We start from the raw sequence: 18,061 nt of genomic DNA on the forward strand, positions 1-18,061 counted from the left end.
AAACATAGCTAGGTGTGGTAGCATGTGCCTGTCATCCCAACTGGAAGTGGAAATAAGACCTTGGTCCAGGTCAGCCCTGGCATAAATGTGAGACTATCTCAAAAATAACTAAAGCCAAAAAAAAAAAGTGGGGGGGTTGATGGGGGCCATGGCTCCAGTGGTAGGATGCCTCCCCAGCAAGCACAGAGCCCTGCGTTCAAACCCTAGTGCCATCTTTTAAAAAAAAAGTTGCTGCATGAAGGAGTCCAGTGTGCCATATTGGACTTCTCTCCATAGACGTGAATGAGTGTCTCACCCCCGGAGTCTGTGCCCATGGGAGGTGCATCAACCTGGAAGGCTCCTTTAGATGCTCCTGTGAGCAGGGTTATGAGGTCACGTCAGACAAGAAGGGCTGCCAAGGTACAAAGATGTCAAAGCACCCTGCCTCTACAGGCCAGCCTGCAGCACCTTCCCCTTTGCATGTGCCTTCCGTCCAACCCTGATTGCAAATCCCTACCCATCCTGACCCGGCACATCCCTGCCAAGACCTGTCTTTTCCCCTCTCCCTGCCCACCTGTCAGTCTCTGGCTGTCCTGGCATATCTGCCCAGCAGCTCAATGGCCTATTCCAGATGTGGATGAATGTGCCAGCCGGGCCTCGTGCCCCACAGGTCTCTGCCTCAACACTGAAGGCTCCTTCACCTGCTCAGCCTGTGAGAGCGGATACTGGGTGAATGAAGACGGCACTGCCTGTGAAGGTAACCCTGGGGAGGCAGTGGAAGGGGGTGCTCCCAGAGAACACTGATGTGCCTCCAGCCTTGAGCTTCTCCTGAGGTGCTGCAGATTAGGGTCTAGGGCCCTGTTAAGGGACTTGGCCCCATGGAGAACTTCTATTGTCATAATCCCCAAGATCAGATGTAAGAACAGAAAGAACAGGAGGTCACAGAGTTAGGAAGGAAGCTGGGGGTAGAGCAACCCACAGAGCTTTCCAGGAAGGAGATGTGTGTATAAAAGACCTGCTGCCAGGGCTTGCCTTTCCCTAGGTGCCCAGAGAGGGGCCAGAGGTATGGTGAGGTTCTCACTGTGTGGGACAGCCCTCCCGAGTCCTTGGCCATGACTCTCTGTCTTCCCAGACCTGGATGAGTGTGCATTTCCTGGAGTCTGCCCCACAGGAGTCTGCACCAACACCGTGGGTTCCTTTTCCTGTAAGGATTGTGATGAGGGCTACCAGCCCAGTCCCCTGGGCCACACCTGTGAAGGTAAGGGCCTTCAGTGGAGAGAGCACAAATGGGATGCAGGCAAATAACCCACTACTCACAAGAAGGAAGGAACAAGGGTCCCGCTGTCTACCTAGGATGGTGAGCTGGCTGGGGATACCTAGTCCCACCCCTTCCCAAACAGGAATCAGAAAGGCAACTGAGACCTGTGGGTGGGGGGAGCAGGGGATGAGTTCACAGGCTGCAGTGTGCGTCAGCAGTACAGAGGGGCACTGTTCAACATGCAGCTTCCTAGGCATTGTTCTAGACTCACTCTGGACTTGGGAGGGACCTCAGAATCTGTTCTGATGAGCTACTGGAGTGTGCTTTGCAAGGGTGGCACTGAAATATCAGAGATATCACTGGCCTATACTAGGGCCTCTGTAAGCCAACTTTAACACACGAGTTGCAGCCGGGTATGGGGGTGCATGCCTATAATTCCAGCACTCAGTAGGCTGAGGCAGGAAGTTCACGAGTTTGAGGCAGGCCTGGGCTACACAGAGAGACCCTGTCTAAAAACAAACAGAAAGAACAGAGTTTCTGTTACTTTCTAAGGTTACTGCTTCTGTTTCCTTGGTTTCTTTCCCATTTGCTTTCCCAATGTTCCTCGGTGAAATCTGAGCCCTTCCAGCCAAGACAGGGGCAGAGGACTTTGGTTCCCCTGGACAGAGCTATTAGAGGAGCCCACTCACAGCAGGGCCACCTGGAAGGTGCTGGCATCCTGCTCCCTAGGGCTCCCTTGCCAGCTTCTCCAAGCTGTGCTGCTCAATGAGGGGCAGAATGCCCATGGGTTTAATCTCCACAGGCAGATCTCCATTGGAGATCTCTCCCTTGGTCCTATCCTTGGGAAGTGTCACCATCAGCTGCTTTCCTCCCTGTGGCCCTGCAGATGTGGACGAGTGTGAAGACCCCCAGAGTAGCTGCCTGGGAGGTGAATGCAAGAACACAGTTGGCTCCTACCAGTGCCTCTGTCCCCCTGGCTTCCATCTGGCCAATAGCACTATGTGTGAGGGTGAGTGGCCTAGTTCTCCCCACTGGTCTGGGGACAGTGAGTATATGAGAAGTTGGGGACACCCAGGAGATGCTACCTGCCCATCTTGTCTCTACAGATGTGGACGAGTGTGTGGGGGAGGAGCACTGTGCACCCCACGGGGAGTGTCTCAACAGCCACGGGTCCTTCTTCTGTCTTTGTGCACCTGGCTTTGCCAGTGCAGAGCAGGGGACCAGCTGCCAGGGTGAGAAACTAGTGTGGCCATGTCTGGGGACCAGCAGCAGGGATCCTAGAGGCTGTGTCTACAGTAGACTCCATTTGAATACCAGTGCTGAAATAAAATGATATATTCATGGTACCCTGGAGATGAGAAGATGGGAGGGTAGGAGCAAAGCAAGGGAGCCAGGCATGCAGGGAGGGACTCAGAGCCTTTCAGCAGGGACTCTCCATGATTTGCTGTCAGGCACATACCCTCTCCAAAGCTTTTCAGCATCACCCTTCTCCCCCTGACAGAGCCCCAGCTCCAAGGTCCTCCCCACAGCATAGACTCTGGCTTCTAGCTAGATTCCCTCAGGTCTCCCATGCCTACCCTGAGCCCCTCCCTGCCTCCCTGCCTCCTAGGGGCTACCAGTGGCCCACAGGCAGCAGCACAGGGCTCTTACAGGGAAGGGACCTTTGGCTGGATCTACTGACAGGCGTCTTTCTCCTAGATGTGGATGAGTGTGTAGCCACAGATCTGTGTCTGGGAGGGCACTGTGTGAACACCGAGGGCTCTTTCAACTGTCTGTGTGAGACTGGCTTCCAGCCCTCCCCAGAGAGTGGGGAGTGTGTAGGTAAGGGCTCTGGGGTGGGGGGACAGGGCACTGCCCCACATCCATGTCTGTCTGGCCTCAGCTCCCTGGAATGAGGAATTGCAGTTTCCTGGGAAGCAGAATGCTTTCCATAGATTAATCATCCAAAGGATAATGCATTTATCGAGCCTCTGTTGGCTCAGCCACTGTCAGAAACTGACAAAATGATGACAATCATAGTTTCTGTGCTGGCAGAGCACACAATCTAATTTTAAAGGTCAAATTGATTCAATAGACATTAAACACCTGCTATGTTCAATGTCTTTTGCTAGGACAGACAGACAGTTATAGATAATCTTGAAAGTGAGCAAGGGAAACAGATATGCAGACAGCTCCCTGAAATCTATTACAGTGAAAGCTACATATAAAGAGAAGTATAAGGGGCTGGTGGAGTGGCTCAAGAGGCAAAGTGCCTGCCTAGCAAGCATGAGGCCCTAAGTTCAAACCCTAGTACCACCAAAAAAAAAAAAGAGAGAGAGAGAGAGCAAGAGCGAGAAGTGTAAAGTGCTCTGCTGGTGGGGACAGAAGCAGGTGGAGGAAAAGGACTGTTACTGGAGACTAAGAGCTCAGTGCTTCCTAAATGGCACATAGTTCTCTTCCTAGATAATCAGCCTTGCTAGGTCAGGGAGACCTGCCCTGAGTTGGCGTGCTGGGGTTGAGCTGAGCACAGAAATTTGGACACACACAAGGACCCCAAGAGCTGTGAGACATGACCTTGTAATGCCCATAAGATGGGGACAGAACAGTGACTTAGGCACATCTGTTCCCTTTCCTGGCTTTGGGTCAGATATTGATGAGTGTGAGGACTACGGAGATCCAGTGTGTGGGACCTGGAGGTGTGAGAACAGCCCTGGCTCCTACCGCTGTGTTCTGGGCTGCCAGCCTGGCTTCTACATGGCCCCTACTGGAGACTGCATTGGTGAGTGGGGATTGCGGGGAGGGAGGGCTGAGGACATCTGGTTTTCCCTGTATTGGGCTAGAAATGATTTTCTCCTAAGGACACTGTTTGTGTAGCTCTTTGAAGTTTGTATATTTTCCATACAGCAGAGCTTACACAAAATTGAAGAGGAATGTTACTGTTTGAGTTTTCTTGTCTAGTGTGCAGTAGTTGCTTTTCACAGATCTTGATGTTAATAGACCAGATAAATAAGTATTCCCAGAAAAGAGAGACCAGGCACACCCTTTACCCTAGTCCTCATTGTCCCACAGACATAGATGAATGTGCCAATGACACTGTATGTGGGAACCACGGCTTCTGTGACAACATGGATGGCTCCTTCCGCTGCCTCTGTGACCAGGGCTTTGAAACCTCGCCTTCAGGCTGGGACTGTGTTGGTGAGAAGCCTGTGGGCTGCCCAAGATCTGGGCCACGGAAAGCTCTTGGGGCATTCTCACCTCTCCAGATCTTGGCTGTCCTAGGTGGAAGTTGTAGGCCTGATGAATTCATGATTCCATGGCTCTGTAATAGGGCTCCAGAGTTGAAATCTCTCAAGGAAGAGAGATTTCAACTACCCCTCCAGCTGGCTGGATTCGTAGGGAGGCAAGGCAAAGTCCGGCCAGGAAAGGGAACAAGCACGTGAAAGAAGGTGCCTCCTCCTGCGCACCCACCCCCACCCATGGGGCTCAAAAGGCCCCATGTGTGGAGAATGTGCTAGAGAAGTGATCCTTCTTTGTTCATTTTCATGATCCTTTTCTGCAGCTCCTCTCCTTTCTTCCTTCCCACACCCTCTGTCCATCTATCCTCCTTCCTGCTAATTCAAACTGACTTTTGCTTTCTTCACAAAGCCTAGCATGGTTCTCCTGGGGCGTGAGGACCTGCTTGGCTGGGCTTGAGTCAGGGACAGGGTGTATGAGCTTCCTTTTTTCTGCCCATGAGCCTGTCCTCATGCCTGGCAGATGTGAACGAGTGTGAGCTCATGCTGGCTGTGTGTGGGACTGCGCTCTGTGAGAACGTGGAGGGCTCTTTCCTGTGCCTGTGTGCCAGCGACCTTGAAGAGTACGATGCACAAGAGGGGCACTGCCGTCCTCGGGTGGCTGCAGGTGAGACCTGGGAGATTCACAGGACCCCTCCCCTCTTGTCATCTATAATGACTCTATGACTTACAAAGGGCATCTACTAGCTTTTGGCCACTGAAAGTTGACTGGGCCAGTGTTGTGGGTGCAGGTTAGGAAGAGAGCATGGAGGGGTAAGGAGTCTGGATGCTGCTCATGCCGGGATACAGGGAGCCTCCAGCATCCAGGCTGCAGCCTAGGGAGGCTCAGGAAGCTCTGATACTTACGTGGAGTGGTTCAAGGGACCTCAGATTGAACCTTGGAAGGACTGAATCCATCTGAGCCCTGGATGACTCTTCTAGTTAAGGGAAGACTTGAAGTTGAGCTAAGCTGGACCTTTTCTTTTCCACCTCCCACTCCATCCCAGACCAGTGGCTTAACCTCTCACCCCAGGCTGGCCCATGAGTCAGCTGGCTTCACTGACTTGAGGAACAGCAAAGGGGACCTTGCAAGGAGCAAGGAATGGTGGGAGGAGGTTCCTGTGAGGTAGAACAGATCAGACAGCTGCCATGTGTGCACCAGGGATGGAGGCAGTCCACAGGGGATGAAGGCAGATAGTGTACTAAGAAGAACAGGAACTTGGGCATCAGAGGCATTGGGTTCAAATCCCCACCTCACCCCTTATTAGCTCTCTCGGCTCAGCTCCTCCATCTGTAGGAGGGGAACAATAACAGTACCCACTCCTCAGGATGCTGAGAGTATCAAGTGAGATGAGACATGTGACAGCATTTTGCACACTGCAGTGCTATATAAATGTTAACTTTAAAAGATAAATTCAAGGCTGGTGATGCCTCAGAGGTTCGTGAACAGACGGTAATAAGGGACATTTATCACACACAGCTCAGAGCATCCAAGAGGCCCCAACAGGGGATGATGCCCCTGGCACCATCCACATGGAATGCTACTCTGAGTACAATGGAGACCCACCCTGCTCCAACATCCTGGGCCAGAACTTCACGCAGGCTGAGTGCTGCTGTACCCAGGGTGCCAGATGGGGAGATGCCTGTGATCTCTGCCCATCTGAGGACTCAGGTAAGGCCTCAAAGGTCAGCTCTGCAGTGTGACACTTAAAGAAGGCAGAAGGGAGTCAGGCATGATGGTGCATGCCTATAATCCTAGACAGGAGGATTGAGAATTTGAGGCCAGCCTGGCTTACAGTGAGACACTGTCTCAGAAAAAAACAAAGCAAAAAGAAAAAGGAAAGGGGGGTAGAGGGGTACAGCCTTCCCTCTTTGAGCCAGGATGCCTCTCTACACAGTTGAATTCAGTGAGCTCTGCCCCAGTGGCAAAGGCTACATCCCTGTGGAAGGAGCCTGGACATTTGGACAGACCATGTACACAGGTAATCTTCCTTGACACCCTCCTTCCCAAACTCCATTTGCCGGAGGACTGGGCTCTGGCCTGGTCCTCCAGGAGGTCCTGGGAAGTCCTGCATCTTTCCCTCCCATTCCCTGGCCCCTCACCATGGTTTCCATCTTTTCTTCTCCAGGACTGACTCCTTGCAGAGTTTTAGCTGGAGCTCTGCCTGAGCTCCTGGAATGTCCACAAGACCATCAGATCCATTTCCCTACACCCTCCTGGCACAAACTATGGTGCTTTGTCTAACCCTTACCTCACCATATGAGGGCACAGGGACAGAGCAAGGGTACTGCTACACAAAGGCCAGGCACAGTACCTATTTCCCTGGCCCCATAACCAGACACTGGGGAGCCCATGCTCCTATTGTGGGGTTTCAGATATTGAGTCCTGAAGCTAGTCCTGCAAAGGAAATAATAGAAATAGCTTTGTGTGTGTGTGTGTGTGTGTGTGTGTGTGTTTGTGTGTGTGTGTTGCTGGGGACAGAACCACAGCCTCATGCCTGCAAGACAGGCACACTACCAAGAAGGTCTCCAGTCCCAGAAGTAGCTTTTCTTGAGTGCTTGCTGTGCACTAAGCACTATTTTAAGCACCTTATGCATTAGTGCTTCTTAATCCTCAGGACAACTGTATGACATTAAGTGGTAGTATCCACACACTACAGCATTCTTCTAGATAAGAAACTGAGGGAAGGAGAACTTAAGCATCTTGACCAAAGTCACTCATAAGTGGCAGGGCCAGGATTTAAACACAGACAGTCCAGTTTTAGCACCCCTGGCCATAAGTAGTGCCTCCTGCTTCTTCCCCACTTCCTCTTACCTCTCACTGCCCTCCTGTAGATGCTGATGAGTGTGCACTGTTCGGGCCTGCTGTCTGCCAGAACGGCCGGTGCCTCAACACTGTGCCCGGCTATATTTGCCTATGCAATCCTGGCTACGACTACGATGCCTCCCACAGGAAGTGCCAGGGTGAGAACACACATTGCCCCTCCAATCCTGTCCTGCCAGCCAGTCCCACTCTTGCTGGGAGTCCCCCCACTTCCTGGGGAAGATGCCCACTGTGGCAGACAGGTCTGAAGTGAGAGGGCTCTGAGCTGTCAGGGATTGTCCCTGGGGAGGAGCCTCACAGGCTGGGCTGGATTGGGGAGGGGGCTCTTCACGGTAACAGAAAAACCACATTCCAAGAGCATAGTCCATGTATAGGTCACCTTGGCCTGACCCACAGATCACAATGAATGCCAGGATATGGCCTGTGAGAATGGTGAGTGCGTGAACACAGAGGGCTCCTTCCACTGCTTCTGCAGCCCCCCACTCACCCTGGACCTCAGTGGGCAGCGCTGTGTGAACAGCACCAGCAACACAGGTGAGTGGCCTGGGGTATAGGCAGCAGGGAGTATGGGCCTTGGCCTGGGCTGAGGTTCATATTCTCTGGGGACCTGTGCCACCAGAGGACCTCCCTGACCATGATATCCACATGGACATCTGCTGGAAAAAAGTCACCAATGATGTATGCAGCCAACCCTTGCGTGGGCACAAAACCACCTACACAGAATGCTGCTGCCAGGATGGAGAGGCCTGGAGCCAGCAGTGTGCTCTGTGCCCCCCCAGGAGTTCTGGTGAGAACATCTTCAGGGCTGAGCCCAGCTCCAAAAAGGGGGTGCTGTCACATTAAGAGGGAAGAGAAAGGCAATCTTCCATCCTTGTTGCTTGGGGACAGAGTGGGAGTGGAGTGGAAAAACTGCCAGGAACTCCCATAGAGCCCCAATCCCTGCATGTTCCCTCTGTCTTGGGGAAGATAGCCAGGTGAATAGCTATCTTAGATATTCTTTAGATAGCAAGAGTTGAGCCCAGCTCCCTGTCTCCCTCCTCCCTGACAGAGGTCTATGCTCAGCTGTGCAACGTGGCCCGGATTGAGGCAGAGCGAGAGGCTGGAGTCCATTTCCGGCCAGGCTATGAGTATGGCCCCGGTCCAGATGACCTGCACTATGGCCTCTATGGTCCAGACGGGGCCCCCTTCTACAACTACCTGGGCCCTGATGACACCATCCCTGACTCCCCCTTCCCCAACATGGCCAGCCAGCTGGGAGATACCACACCAATCCTTGAATCTCCTCTGCAGCCCTCTGAGCTCCAGCCCCACTATGTGGCCAGCCATCCAGGTATGTTGTTGCAAAACTGGGGAAAAGTTGGGCTCTGAAGCTACTTCCCTTTTACCTCTTTCACCTGTCAGTCCTATTGGTAGCAGGATGAAGATGGGAAAGGGAAGATGGACACTGGTAGCTCTTGCCTGTAATCATAGCTACTGGGGAGGCAGAGATCAGGAGGATTGCGGTTTGAAGCCAGCCCCGGCAAATAGTTTGTGAGACCCTGTCTCAAAAATACCCACCACAAAACAGGGCTGTCAGAGTGATTCAAGCAGTAGAGCACCTGCCTAGCCAGTGTGAGGCCCCGAGTTCAAACCCCAATACTGCCAAAAAAAAAAAGAGTATGGCACTTGTTTCCTGCCTAAAATGACATAAGCACCTTCTGTGAGAATTTCATAACCTCTAACTTGCTCCCATCCAAGATGTTCAACCCTTCATACTGAAGGGTGAGGGTTGCAGTGCTGGAGAGACTGGGGTCTGAGCACAGGCCTCAGCCTCCTTCTCTTGGACCTTCATCTCCCAGAGTTGCCAGCCGCCTTTGAAGGACTTCAGGCAGAGGAGTGTGGCATCCTGAACGGCTGTGAGAATGGTCGCTGTGTGCGCGTGCACGAGGGCTACACCTGCGATTGCTTTGAGGGCTTCCACCTGGACGCAGCCCACATGGCCTGTGTGGGTAAGCTTAGAACAGAATGAAGCCTTGAGGCTAGCCCCTACCCAGACACTGCATTTGGGATGTCTAGCAAATGCGCTGCTGCCCCCTAGTGGGGGTGCCCATGTGTCAAGCCAGCAGGTGAGAAAGCCAAGGAAAGTCTAAGGCTGGGCTCAGAAACTCTGGAGGTTCTAAGACAGAAGGCAGGGATGGCAGAGCATGGTCTTGGGCACACTGAGGTCATTGTCCCTTGCTTTTTGTCCTTGAGTTGCATGGTTTAAAGAGGTGATTCAACCTCTAGCTCTCACATCAGGATTCCATTGTAGGGCAGGAGCCAGAGTTTAGTGACCAGGGGGACAGAGGGCTCCCTACAGCTTTCTCCTCTTTGTCCTCCTTAGATGTGAATGAATGTGATGACTTGAACGGGCCTGCTGCGCTCTGTGCCCATGGTCACTGTGAGAACACAGAAGGTTCCTACCGCTGCCACTGCTCCCCAGGTTATGTGGCTGGGGCAGGCCCCCCACACTGTGCCGCCAAGGAGTAGCATGAGGGGTCTGTGCAACTACCTGGAAATGGCCTCCAGCCATAGGCAGGAGCCTTGAGGATGCTTTCCTAGCTGGGAAGACACTGTGATGACATCAGGCCAGAGAGCCACAGCCCAGCTCCGTCAGCTTTGCCTGCTTTCACCTTTTCCAGCTTAGGCTCTGGCTGTGAGCTTGTCACTGCCTCCATGCCTTTGCTTGGCTCAAATACCACCAAATGCTTTAATGCTTCAGCCAGTGGCCATGAGGCCCAGCCCACCACCTGTCCTGGCCTTATTGTGGGATGTTTATCAAAGGCAGCCCTCATCCACCCCTCAGGCTGTGTAAACATGCAAGGTCCTGTGACCTCACACCATTGACACCCCTTTCCAGCTGTGATTCATCTATCATCCTGATGATTCCATAACTGAGACGGAGGCTACGTCCAACCTAGGATGGTCTTTCAGAATCTGTGGAGCAAGAAAGGGTTTGGGAAGAGTTTGAGGGAGGACTCTAAGAACACCTCTCAGAACTATTACTGCTGCCCAATCAATCTGGTCTGGGTCCTGATTTTGCTACATCTCCATCCTGTAGCCAGTTCTGTAGCCCAAGGAGAGACGGAAGATCCCCTCATCTCAGAGAAGCAAGACTTGTATTAGCTTGCAGAATGTAAGAGGCACAAATGAAGAGGAATAAAGAGCCTGAGAAAGCAGCATGGGGAGTTGCTGTGAAGGGCGGAGCCAAGGCATGACACTAGTCCAAAGAAAACATCCAGTGGCTTTGAGTAAACATTCAAAATCCACCCAGTGACAGCCCCTGTGCACCACCAGCAGCAAGTGCTGTTACAAGATGAAGTGCCCATCTCCAAAGAACTCTATGAAATATGTACACTTCTTAGAGGAAACAAATCTCTTCTGGGCACTCCTTGTGAAAACCAAATTAGTGTGCTAATGAGAAAAAGGGCCATTTTCCAGTGTGGTTTTGTTCAGAGGAAGCCAGATTTCCAGTGTTGCTTTTCAACTTTACTCGGAGCCTCTGCCGTCCTCCCCTTCAGAAAACAGATGTCTGGAATCCCTCTGAGTTTCAAAGTAGAGACTCACTTCAACCCAGGCTAACTGGGAGTTCAGAACCATGGTGGAATAAAAAATGTACATCTAGGCTCTTTAGTTCTTGTTTTTATTTCATGTTAGACCAACTTTCTTTACCATGTTCACTAAGTATAAGCAGTAGAGATGAGACTATACCTACTCTATGACCAGCTCTGCCAATAGCTATGACTGGGTTCCAGTGGGCAAAAGTAATTTACAATTCCAAGACAAGGCAAACTCTGACTACATTTCTCTGATGAATGACAGTGTAAATGAACAGGCTGCATGGGACTGAAGACATGAGAGATTTTAACTGATTCTTTTAATCTGACTGTTCAACCTGCTGCTCTGATTACAGCCATCATATAACTTACTGACAGCTTGCTTCACATAACTTACTGATTGCTGTGAATAAATTTCACCTAAGCATCCAACAATCCTACTTGCAGTTTTTATCCCCAATTTACAGGTGAGGAAATTGAGACACAGAAATCTTTAATAATTTGCTCTAAGCCACCATATTATATATATTAGCCAGTATATTTTGTCTGTTTTTAGCAAACAAAAATAAATGACTATATTCTTTCATTCATAATAAAAGGAATGCAATTTACCAGGCATGGTGGGACACACCTATAATATCAACATTTAGGAGGCAAAGGCAGGAGGACAGAAAATCCGAGGCCAGAGTGGGCTACATAGCAAGAACCTTTCTCATAAAACCAAAAGTTGGGGATGTAACTCAGTGATAGAAAGCTTGCCTCTCATGCACAAGGCCCTAAGTTTGATCCCCAGCACCATCAAAAAAGAAGAAAAAAAGAAATGCAAGCTTAAAATGCACAATGAGTACTGGGAATGAGGTAGCTAGCTCAGTGATAAAGCACATAAAGCATGGTTAGGGCCCTGAGTTCGATCCCCAACATCAGACACACACACCAAAACAAAAACATCAAAGAGATACTTCTTTAAAAGCCTGGCAAAGATCAAGAAGTTTGTTCAGAGCCCCAGTTGGCAAGCTTCTGGGGAAGCAGACAGTCTTGGAATAGAGAGTAGAAACTGGTACAGCCTCTGAAGAGGACAATATGGCAATGTCTTTCAAATAATAACAGCACTAACTCTTTGGTAATTTCACATTTAGGAATTTAACTCTCAGATATTCTCACTAAATTTGAAATGATATATGAGGTTATTTATTAGCAAAAGATTAGAAATAATTTTGATGGAACTTTAAAAAAGAAAAACCCAACTCTAAATGCCTTGATGAGGTATCAAAAAAAAGAAGGGGGCCTGTATAATAAATAGCATGTAACCTATTATTTGCTATTTGTCTGAAGAGGAAAGTGGATTGCTATTAACTACATCCTTGCTATGCAACCTTACACTCTATCATTCCGAGACTCTTATCATCCACAAACACCTTCATGGCACTGTCCTCCTAAATGCTGCTCCCGCTTGCCCCTCCCCCCAGACCTTGCCTTCCTGCTCATCCTTCTAGACATATTGGATGCACATATACATATTTCCTTTTATGAAAAACACAAGTGGCATACTCTGCATGCTGTTCTGCACTTTAGTTTTTTTACTTTATACCTGCACATAAAGAACTGTCTCATGGCTGGGTATGATGTTAAACACCTGTAATCCCAGCATTCATGAGACAGAGGCAGGATCTCAAGTTCAAGGCCAACCTGGGCTACCTAGCAAGACCTGTCTCAAAAAGAAAAAAAAAACAATAAACCTGTCTTATTCTATTTTATAGCCCTGACTATTCTGTTGACTGGACAAACCATAATTTATTTAACCAGTCCCTCACTGGCAGACATTTTCATTGTCTCCTAACTTTTGCCAATAATGCTGTAACAAATATTCTTGTGCATAAGTTATTTCACATTTCTCTGGGATAATTTTTTAAAAACAGTAACATGAGGAGGGTAAAAAGTGGACAGGTACAACATTGAGACTTTTCACTGTATCCTATTTTGTGTCTTTTTGAATATGTACATGTATTACCTAGGGACAAAAAAATAAAATATTTTTAACTACTACTGGCCAGACTGCAAAATGCCCTTACCCTTTATATATTTACCTAACTATAGTTTATAATTAAAGTCAGGAGATAATTATTTTCAAACTTCTTAAAGCAAACTTGTATTAAGCAGCCCTGAGGCATTTTTATGGGGAAAGAATGACAAACAGAGACTTTAGGAGAACAGTTGTAAACATCAATCCTAGATATCAAGAAAAGCAAAGGTATTTCCTGCCTTTCAAACTAATATGCAAAACTGTCATACTGCAGTGGGTGGTATTAGTGTAGGCCAGCTGCATAGCATCAGTTCTGGGTAAGAGTTTGAGGGACAACTATCCCATTCCTTATACCTGGTTGCTGCTGCCAAATGTCAGCCCTCCACGCTTTTATAACAAAAGACAAAAGAACAGGGCTTGATTCTCAGAAAAAATTAAAATCTTCCTGGACATCTACTCTAGCACTCCTTCTTAATTTCTTACTTCTGAAAAGATTTCCTCCTAATTCCTTGAAATCAGCCAACACATATAATACCACTAATAACTATCAACTCAAAAATGTAATTGGACAAGAGGCTCCCTTCTTTGGGCCACCAACATAAAGCAGATTCAGGGCTCCCTTTGATTCTTGCATTAGGATGGTTTTTGCTAAAGATGGAGTGTATCGCCTGGATTCCATTCCCAGCACAAAACAACAACCCATAATGGCTGGAGGAATGGCTCAAGTGGTGGAACTCCTGCCAAAAAAGAAATTCAAACCAACCAATTTGGTGCTGGAGGCATTGTTCAAGCAGCAGAGCACCTGCCTAGCAAGTACGAAGCCCTGGGTTCAAACCTCAAGAAAAAACAAAACAAAAAAAAAAATAGGATATGATGTTGTTGCATAAAAACTTAAATAAAGCCAATTCTACAACAAATAAAGGCCTTGACAACCTCCTCTTAAAAGTAATGAATTAGATGTGGCTGTACATAACTAGAATCCCAGCACATGAGAGGTTGTGACAGGAGGATCTCAAGTTCAAGGCCAGCCTGGAACTTTAGTTTGACTCTTGTCCCAAACTAAAAGAAAGTAATGGGAAGACTAAAGATCTTCCAATTGATACAGGAAGAGCGTAAGTTTTCCTAAATGAATTTGCAGTGAGCAAATACGAAATGTCTGCCAGCTTTTATGGTTTGTCAGGGAGAGGGCATCTGGTCAGAAAGGGCCTGCAGAAGATCCTAAATCTGTTTACCATCATGTTTAGTCCAAGCAAATGGCCCAGTGTCCCCTTGCTGGCATTCCCCCAGCCAAAACTTCATGTTGCCACTTCCAGTTTTCCATGTGTTCAATGTGAAGGTGCATTCTCTCCAATCTACCTTTTTCTAATACCAAACTCATTCTCCCATTACCAGTAGATACTCATACAGGATTCTGCACTGAAAGGGCCCTTGTTTCTGCCTAGGTGACCACTGCAATTTAATGGGAATACACATTTAGAAATGAATACTATGTGGCTTGTGTCGGTTTTAAGCCACTAAGTCAGTAAATAACCCACAAAAGTATTCTAGAAGGACTGAGGGCATAGCTCAAGTGATACAGTGCATGCCTAGCAAGTGTGATACTCTGAGTTCAATGCTCAGCACTGCAAAATTTTTAAAATATCCCATAAAAATATTCCAGAAGAGTTGGATTATAGGCTCAAGCCTGTAATCCCAGCTATTCAGGAGGCAGAGATCCAGAGGATCATGGTTCAAGGCCAGCCCAAGCAAAAAGTTATCAAGACCAGTAAGTCAAGAGTGATAGTGTGTCTACAGTTCCAGCTATGTAGAAGGCATAGTGCAGACCAGCCAGAAGGGTAAAAAGAGCAAGACCCAATCTGATGGTTGGCTCAACTGGTAGATTGCCTGCCTAGCAAGCAAGAGGCCCAGAGGCCCTGAGTTCAATATATATATTCTGTAAGAATAGGTTCTAACATTTAGAATGTAGCAAAATCTGTTTTTTTTTTTTGGTGGCACAGGGGTTTGAACTCAGGACTTCACACTTGCTAGGCAGGAGCTCTACTGTTTGTGCCATAACATCAGCTAAATCTCTTTTGAGGGATGATGAAAGTTCTTCAGTAATCTCAACTGAAAATCTTATTAGGCCCAGGTATGGCAGCAACTTTCAGTGTCTTAGTAACATGTGTACACAAGTGTTTCCATGGTTCTGCTTCCTTTCACGGCCATTTAAGAAATCTGCTCAGGTTTCTGACAGGCCACTTCTTTCCTCTAACCACCTGATAGTTTGTTTCCTCTAAGCCCTAGATTTCCCACATTGTAACTGTATCTACTTTCTGGTATACTTTGTTTCCAAACTCTGTTTCCATATTTTATTGGTAAATTTTCTTACTAAATTACCTTAATTCCTATCTAGTATAGAAATATAAGTGTGTGCCATAACTTTCAGACTTCCAAGCTAATGATGGATTTAACCAATAAGTCTTCCAGAATCAACAGGGTTGTGCTTCCCCCAACAAGTATTAATTTAGTATTAGTATTAAGTTATTTATTGTGTGAGTAGTATGAATTTTAAGTTGCCTGTCCATACAGTTCTGCCCCTAACCCCCATACTGTGATATAGTTATTTTAATATAGTCTATTTAAGTATCACACCTAAACAAATACTCTGAAATTCACTAGAATTTGTGGCCTACACGTTTCTCTTTCAGCAACTCTAAAGTAGCATTGCTGGGCTTGGCAAATAAATGTATGTCTAACAGATATACATCAGTATGAGATATACTTTTATTAAAAAGATTAAATGACATACTAAAAATTATTTGTTATATAAATTTTTTTAAAAAGCCCCACATATTATCTGTACTAACAAGGGACTGCTTCCTGCTACGCATGAGACATTTTACACCGTAAGACAGGTGAAGCAACAAATCCTAAAGGGATTTGGTTGTTACATGTTTACAGAATCTTGAAATGTCTGTATGAGAATAGAAAGGCTACTTTTCAAGTGATTCGGGTATTTCTGGGGGATTAATCCAAGTTTTCTGGGGGATGGGCTCTTAATGTTATAAATCCTAGCAGATCCATGAGTATGACAATAAAATGTATCTGCCCTATCACATGAAGTAGCAAATGGGCAGCACGGAAAGTAAGTCCAGTCTGGGGACTGGCTCAAGTGGTACAGTGCCTGCCTATCAAGCATAAGTCCCTGAGTTCAAATCCCAGTACAGAAAGAAAGTCCAAAGCAATTCAAGAAGAGTGAAATCAGCTTGGCATGGTGGCACATGCCTGTCATTTCAGCACTCAGTAGGTTGAGACAGGAAGATCTTGAGTTTGAGGCCAACCTGAGTTACACAGCGTGAGACTGTTTTTGAACTCAGGGCCTCACACTTGCTAGGTAGGTGCTCTTACCACTTGAGCCACTCCACCAGCAAGACTGTTATTTAAAAAAGATGAAATGAGAAAGACATTTCACTTGCCTTTCTCATCTACTCTGGCCTAGTAATTAGTGTTCAAGCTACCCAATCTGTGACCCTGAACAAAACACAATAAGGATTCCTTTGAAATGAGGCTTTATACATAGTTATACACATATGTATAAGCAGTTCTTAAGGCCAGAGCAGTAACTCCAAATTCTGGTGTCTTGGTGGTTCTACAGATTACATTGGGTTCCAACCAGTGATTAAATCTAAAGGAACAGCATCTGGAAGCGTGACCTTAGCATGGTATGGTGTGGTGGGGAGAGAGCAGCATCTTGTCAAGAGTAAAAGCTTCACATTCTGAAAATAATAGTGGCAAAACACAACACTCCTACATTAAGGAAAATAAAATTGAGAGGACATGATTAAAAGGAAACCTCTAGAATTCTACTAATCCCAGGTTCTTCACATGGTACAACTAGTAGCAATCTCAGGGTCACCTGTCATCACATCAAAGTTTGACAGAAAAGGATGACCCACAGGAGCAGCCTTGCTGAGCTTGAGGATTGTTCAGCACTTGAAATGAGCTTCGGATCAGTTCTTGGCTGAAGTCCACCTGAGCCCCTTTCACAAAGGCCAAGCTATCAGAGTCAACCACCACTCTTGCCCCACCCTGTTCAAATACCCTGAAAAGAGAAGAGAAAGGCATTAGAAATATCACAAACGTCAAAAGCATGCCACCCTCTGAGCCCAAAGGTCCACATCCTTGTTTTCTGAAGTACAGTCAGTGGCTCATTCCTTATGACCTCTAACAGGTGCTGATTTTCTTTGAAGCAAAAAGACTCAATGGAATGAATGCGAGAAAACATTTATAAACTTGGGCCTGAATCAAGTCCAGCCTGACTCTCAACTGACTACCCTATGGGACCTAGGCAGGCCAATTTTCCTCCTATGTAACCTAATTATTTTGAATCAAGAAGTCATCTCTTTACCGTATCCTCAGTGTTAACCATCCTTAACAAACCCTTTAAACTGGAATACAAATACACCTTAAACTGGATCCTTTGTATCCCTCCAGAACACCCTGTGGGGACCCACCCCTTCCTCCTTGCCTGTCGTCGGGGTTAATAACTGTATCCAGTGAAAATTTGTATTGGAATCCAGAGCATCCGCCTCCCTCCACTTGCAGCCTGAGGAATTCTGACCCTTCGGTGATTTCCAGAAGCCTCTGAAACGCAGGAAGGGGGATCAAGGATGCCAAGCAAGCGGCGGAAAAACAGGTGGGTGAAGGGGAGCCCCAGGTCAGCCTCCTACCTGGATACAGCTGTCAGTGAGGCGGATTTCAGCGTCGCCAGTTTCGGGGCTGGAGGACGACGCTACCCAACGCGTCTGAAGTCCCAGGGAGGCCATGCAGGGTCTGCAGTGCAAGGAAGGAGGATGCACCCGGGAGCAGACGAGGCACCTGGTGACCTAACGTGGACCGACTCACGCCAAACCCTCACCTCCCTCAGTGTTCCATTCGTCCCGGAGTCGCACAACCTAATACCATTTCCACATGCCTCCCATCCTTGGTACCTGTTCCTCCTCCAGGGAATGACCGCTCTCAAAGCCACGGCCGTTAGGGCGGCCGCCATCTTCCTCCACAAGGCCCGCCCCTCGCCTCGCCCTCATCCACTCCTAAACAGAGACCTCCGGAGGCGGGGAGACGGGCCGGTGGGCGGGACCGCTCTGAGGCCCCGCCCCCGAGTATACCTATTGG

At 48.0% G+C, this 18,061-nt stretch overlaps 2 protein-coding genes across 3 annotated transcripts in view; one reads left to right on the plus strand and one right to left on the minus strand.

Annotated features, from left to right (window-relative positions):
• The window catches only part of Ltbp2 (latent transforming growth factor beta binding protein 2), a 101,967-nt gene extending 88,528 nt beyond the window's left edge, over positions 1 to 13,439 (plus strand). For both annotated transcript variants that reach the window (XM_074067538.1, XM_074067539.1), the window contains 17 exons: positions 277 to 399; positions 611 to 736; positions 1,112 to 1,237; positions 2,124 to 2,246; positions 2,344 to 2,469; positions 2,936 to 3,058; positions 3,864 to 3,995; positions 4,286 to 4,411; positions 4,973 to 5,116; positions 5,969 to 6,160; positions 6,387 to 6,470; positions 7,324 to 7,452; positions 7,709 to 7,846; positions 7,932 to 8,099; positions 8,361 to 8,642; positions 9,151 to 9,300; positions 9,675 to 13,439. In XM_074067538.1, the coding sequence (XP_073923639.1) occupies positions 277 to 399; positions 611 to 736; positions 1,112 to 1,237; positions 2,124 to 2,246; positions 2,344 to 2,469; positions 2,936 to 3,058; positions 3,864 to 3,995; positions 4,286 to 4,411; positions 4,973 to 5,116; positions 5,969 to 6,160; positions 6,387 to 6,470; positions 7,324 to 7,452; positions 7,709 to 7,846; positions 7,932 to 8,099; positions 8,361 to 8,642; positions 9,151 to 9,300; positions 9,675 to 9,820 (2,438 nt within the window). In that variant the 3' untranslated portion in view covers positions 9,821 to 13,439. The remainder of the gene's footprint in view (positions 1 to 276; positions 400 to 610; positions 737 to 1,111; positions 1,238 to 2,123; positions 2,247 to 2,343; positions 2,470 to 2,935; positions 3,059 to 3,863; positions 3,996 to 4,285; positions 4,412 to 4,972; positions 5,117 to 5,968; positions 6,161 to 6,386; positions 6,471 to 7,323; positions 7,453 to 7,708; positions 7,847 to 7,931; positions 8,100 to 8,360; positions 8,643 to 9,150; positions 9,301 to 9,674) is intronic.
• Positions 13,440 to 15,648: 2,209 nt separating this feature from the next.
• Isca2 (iron-sulfur cluster assembly 2) lies at positions 15,649 to 18,031 on the minus strand. The gene is made up of 4 exons (XM_020163547.2): positions 17,878 to 18,031; positions 17,617 to 17,719; positions 17,415 to 17,530; positions 15,649 to 16,988 (listed from the first exon to the last, which is right to left on the minus strand). Exons 1-4 carry the CDS (start codon positions 17,934 to 17,936, stop codon positions 16,814 to 16,816), a joined length of 453 nt encoding a protein of 150 aa, XP_020019136.1. The 5' UTR covers positions 17,937 to 18,031; the 3' UTR covers positions 15,649 to 16,813.
• Between the last annotated feature and the right edge of the window lie 30 nt (positions 18,032 to 18,061).

This window comes from Castor canadensis, chromosome 3 (genome assembly GCF_047511655.1).
Source record: "Castor canadensis chromosome 3, mCasCan1.hap1v2, whole genome shotgun sequence".
NCBI lineage: Eukaryota > Metazoa > Chordata > Mammalia > Rodentia > Castoridae > Castor > Castor canadensis.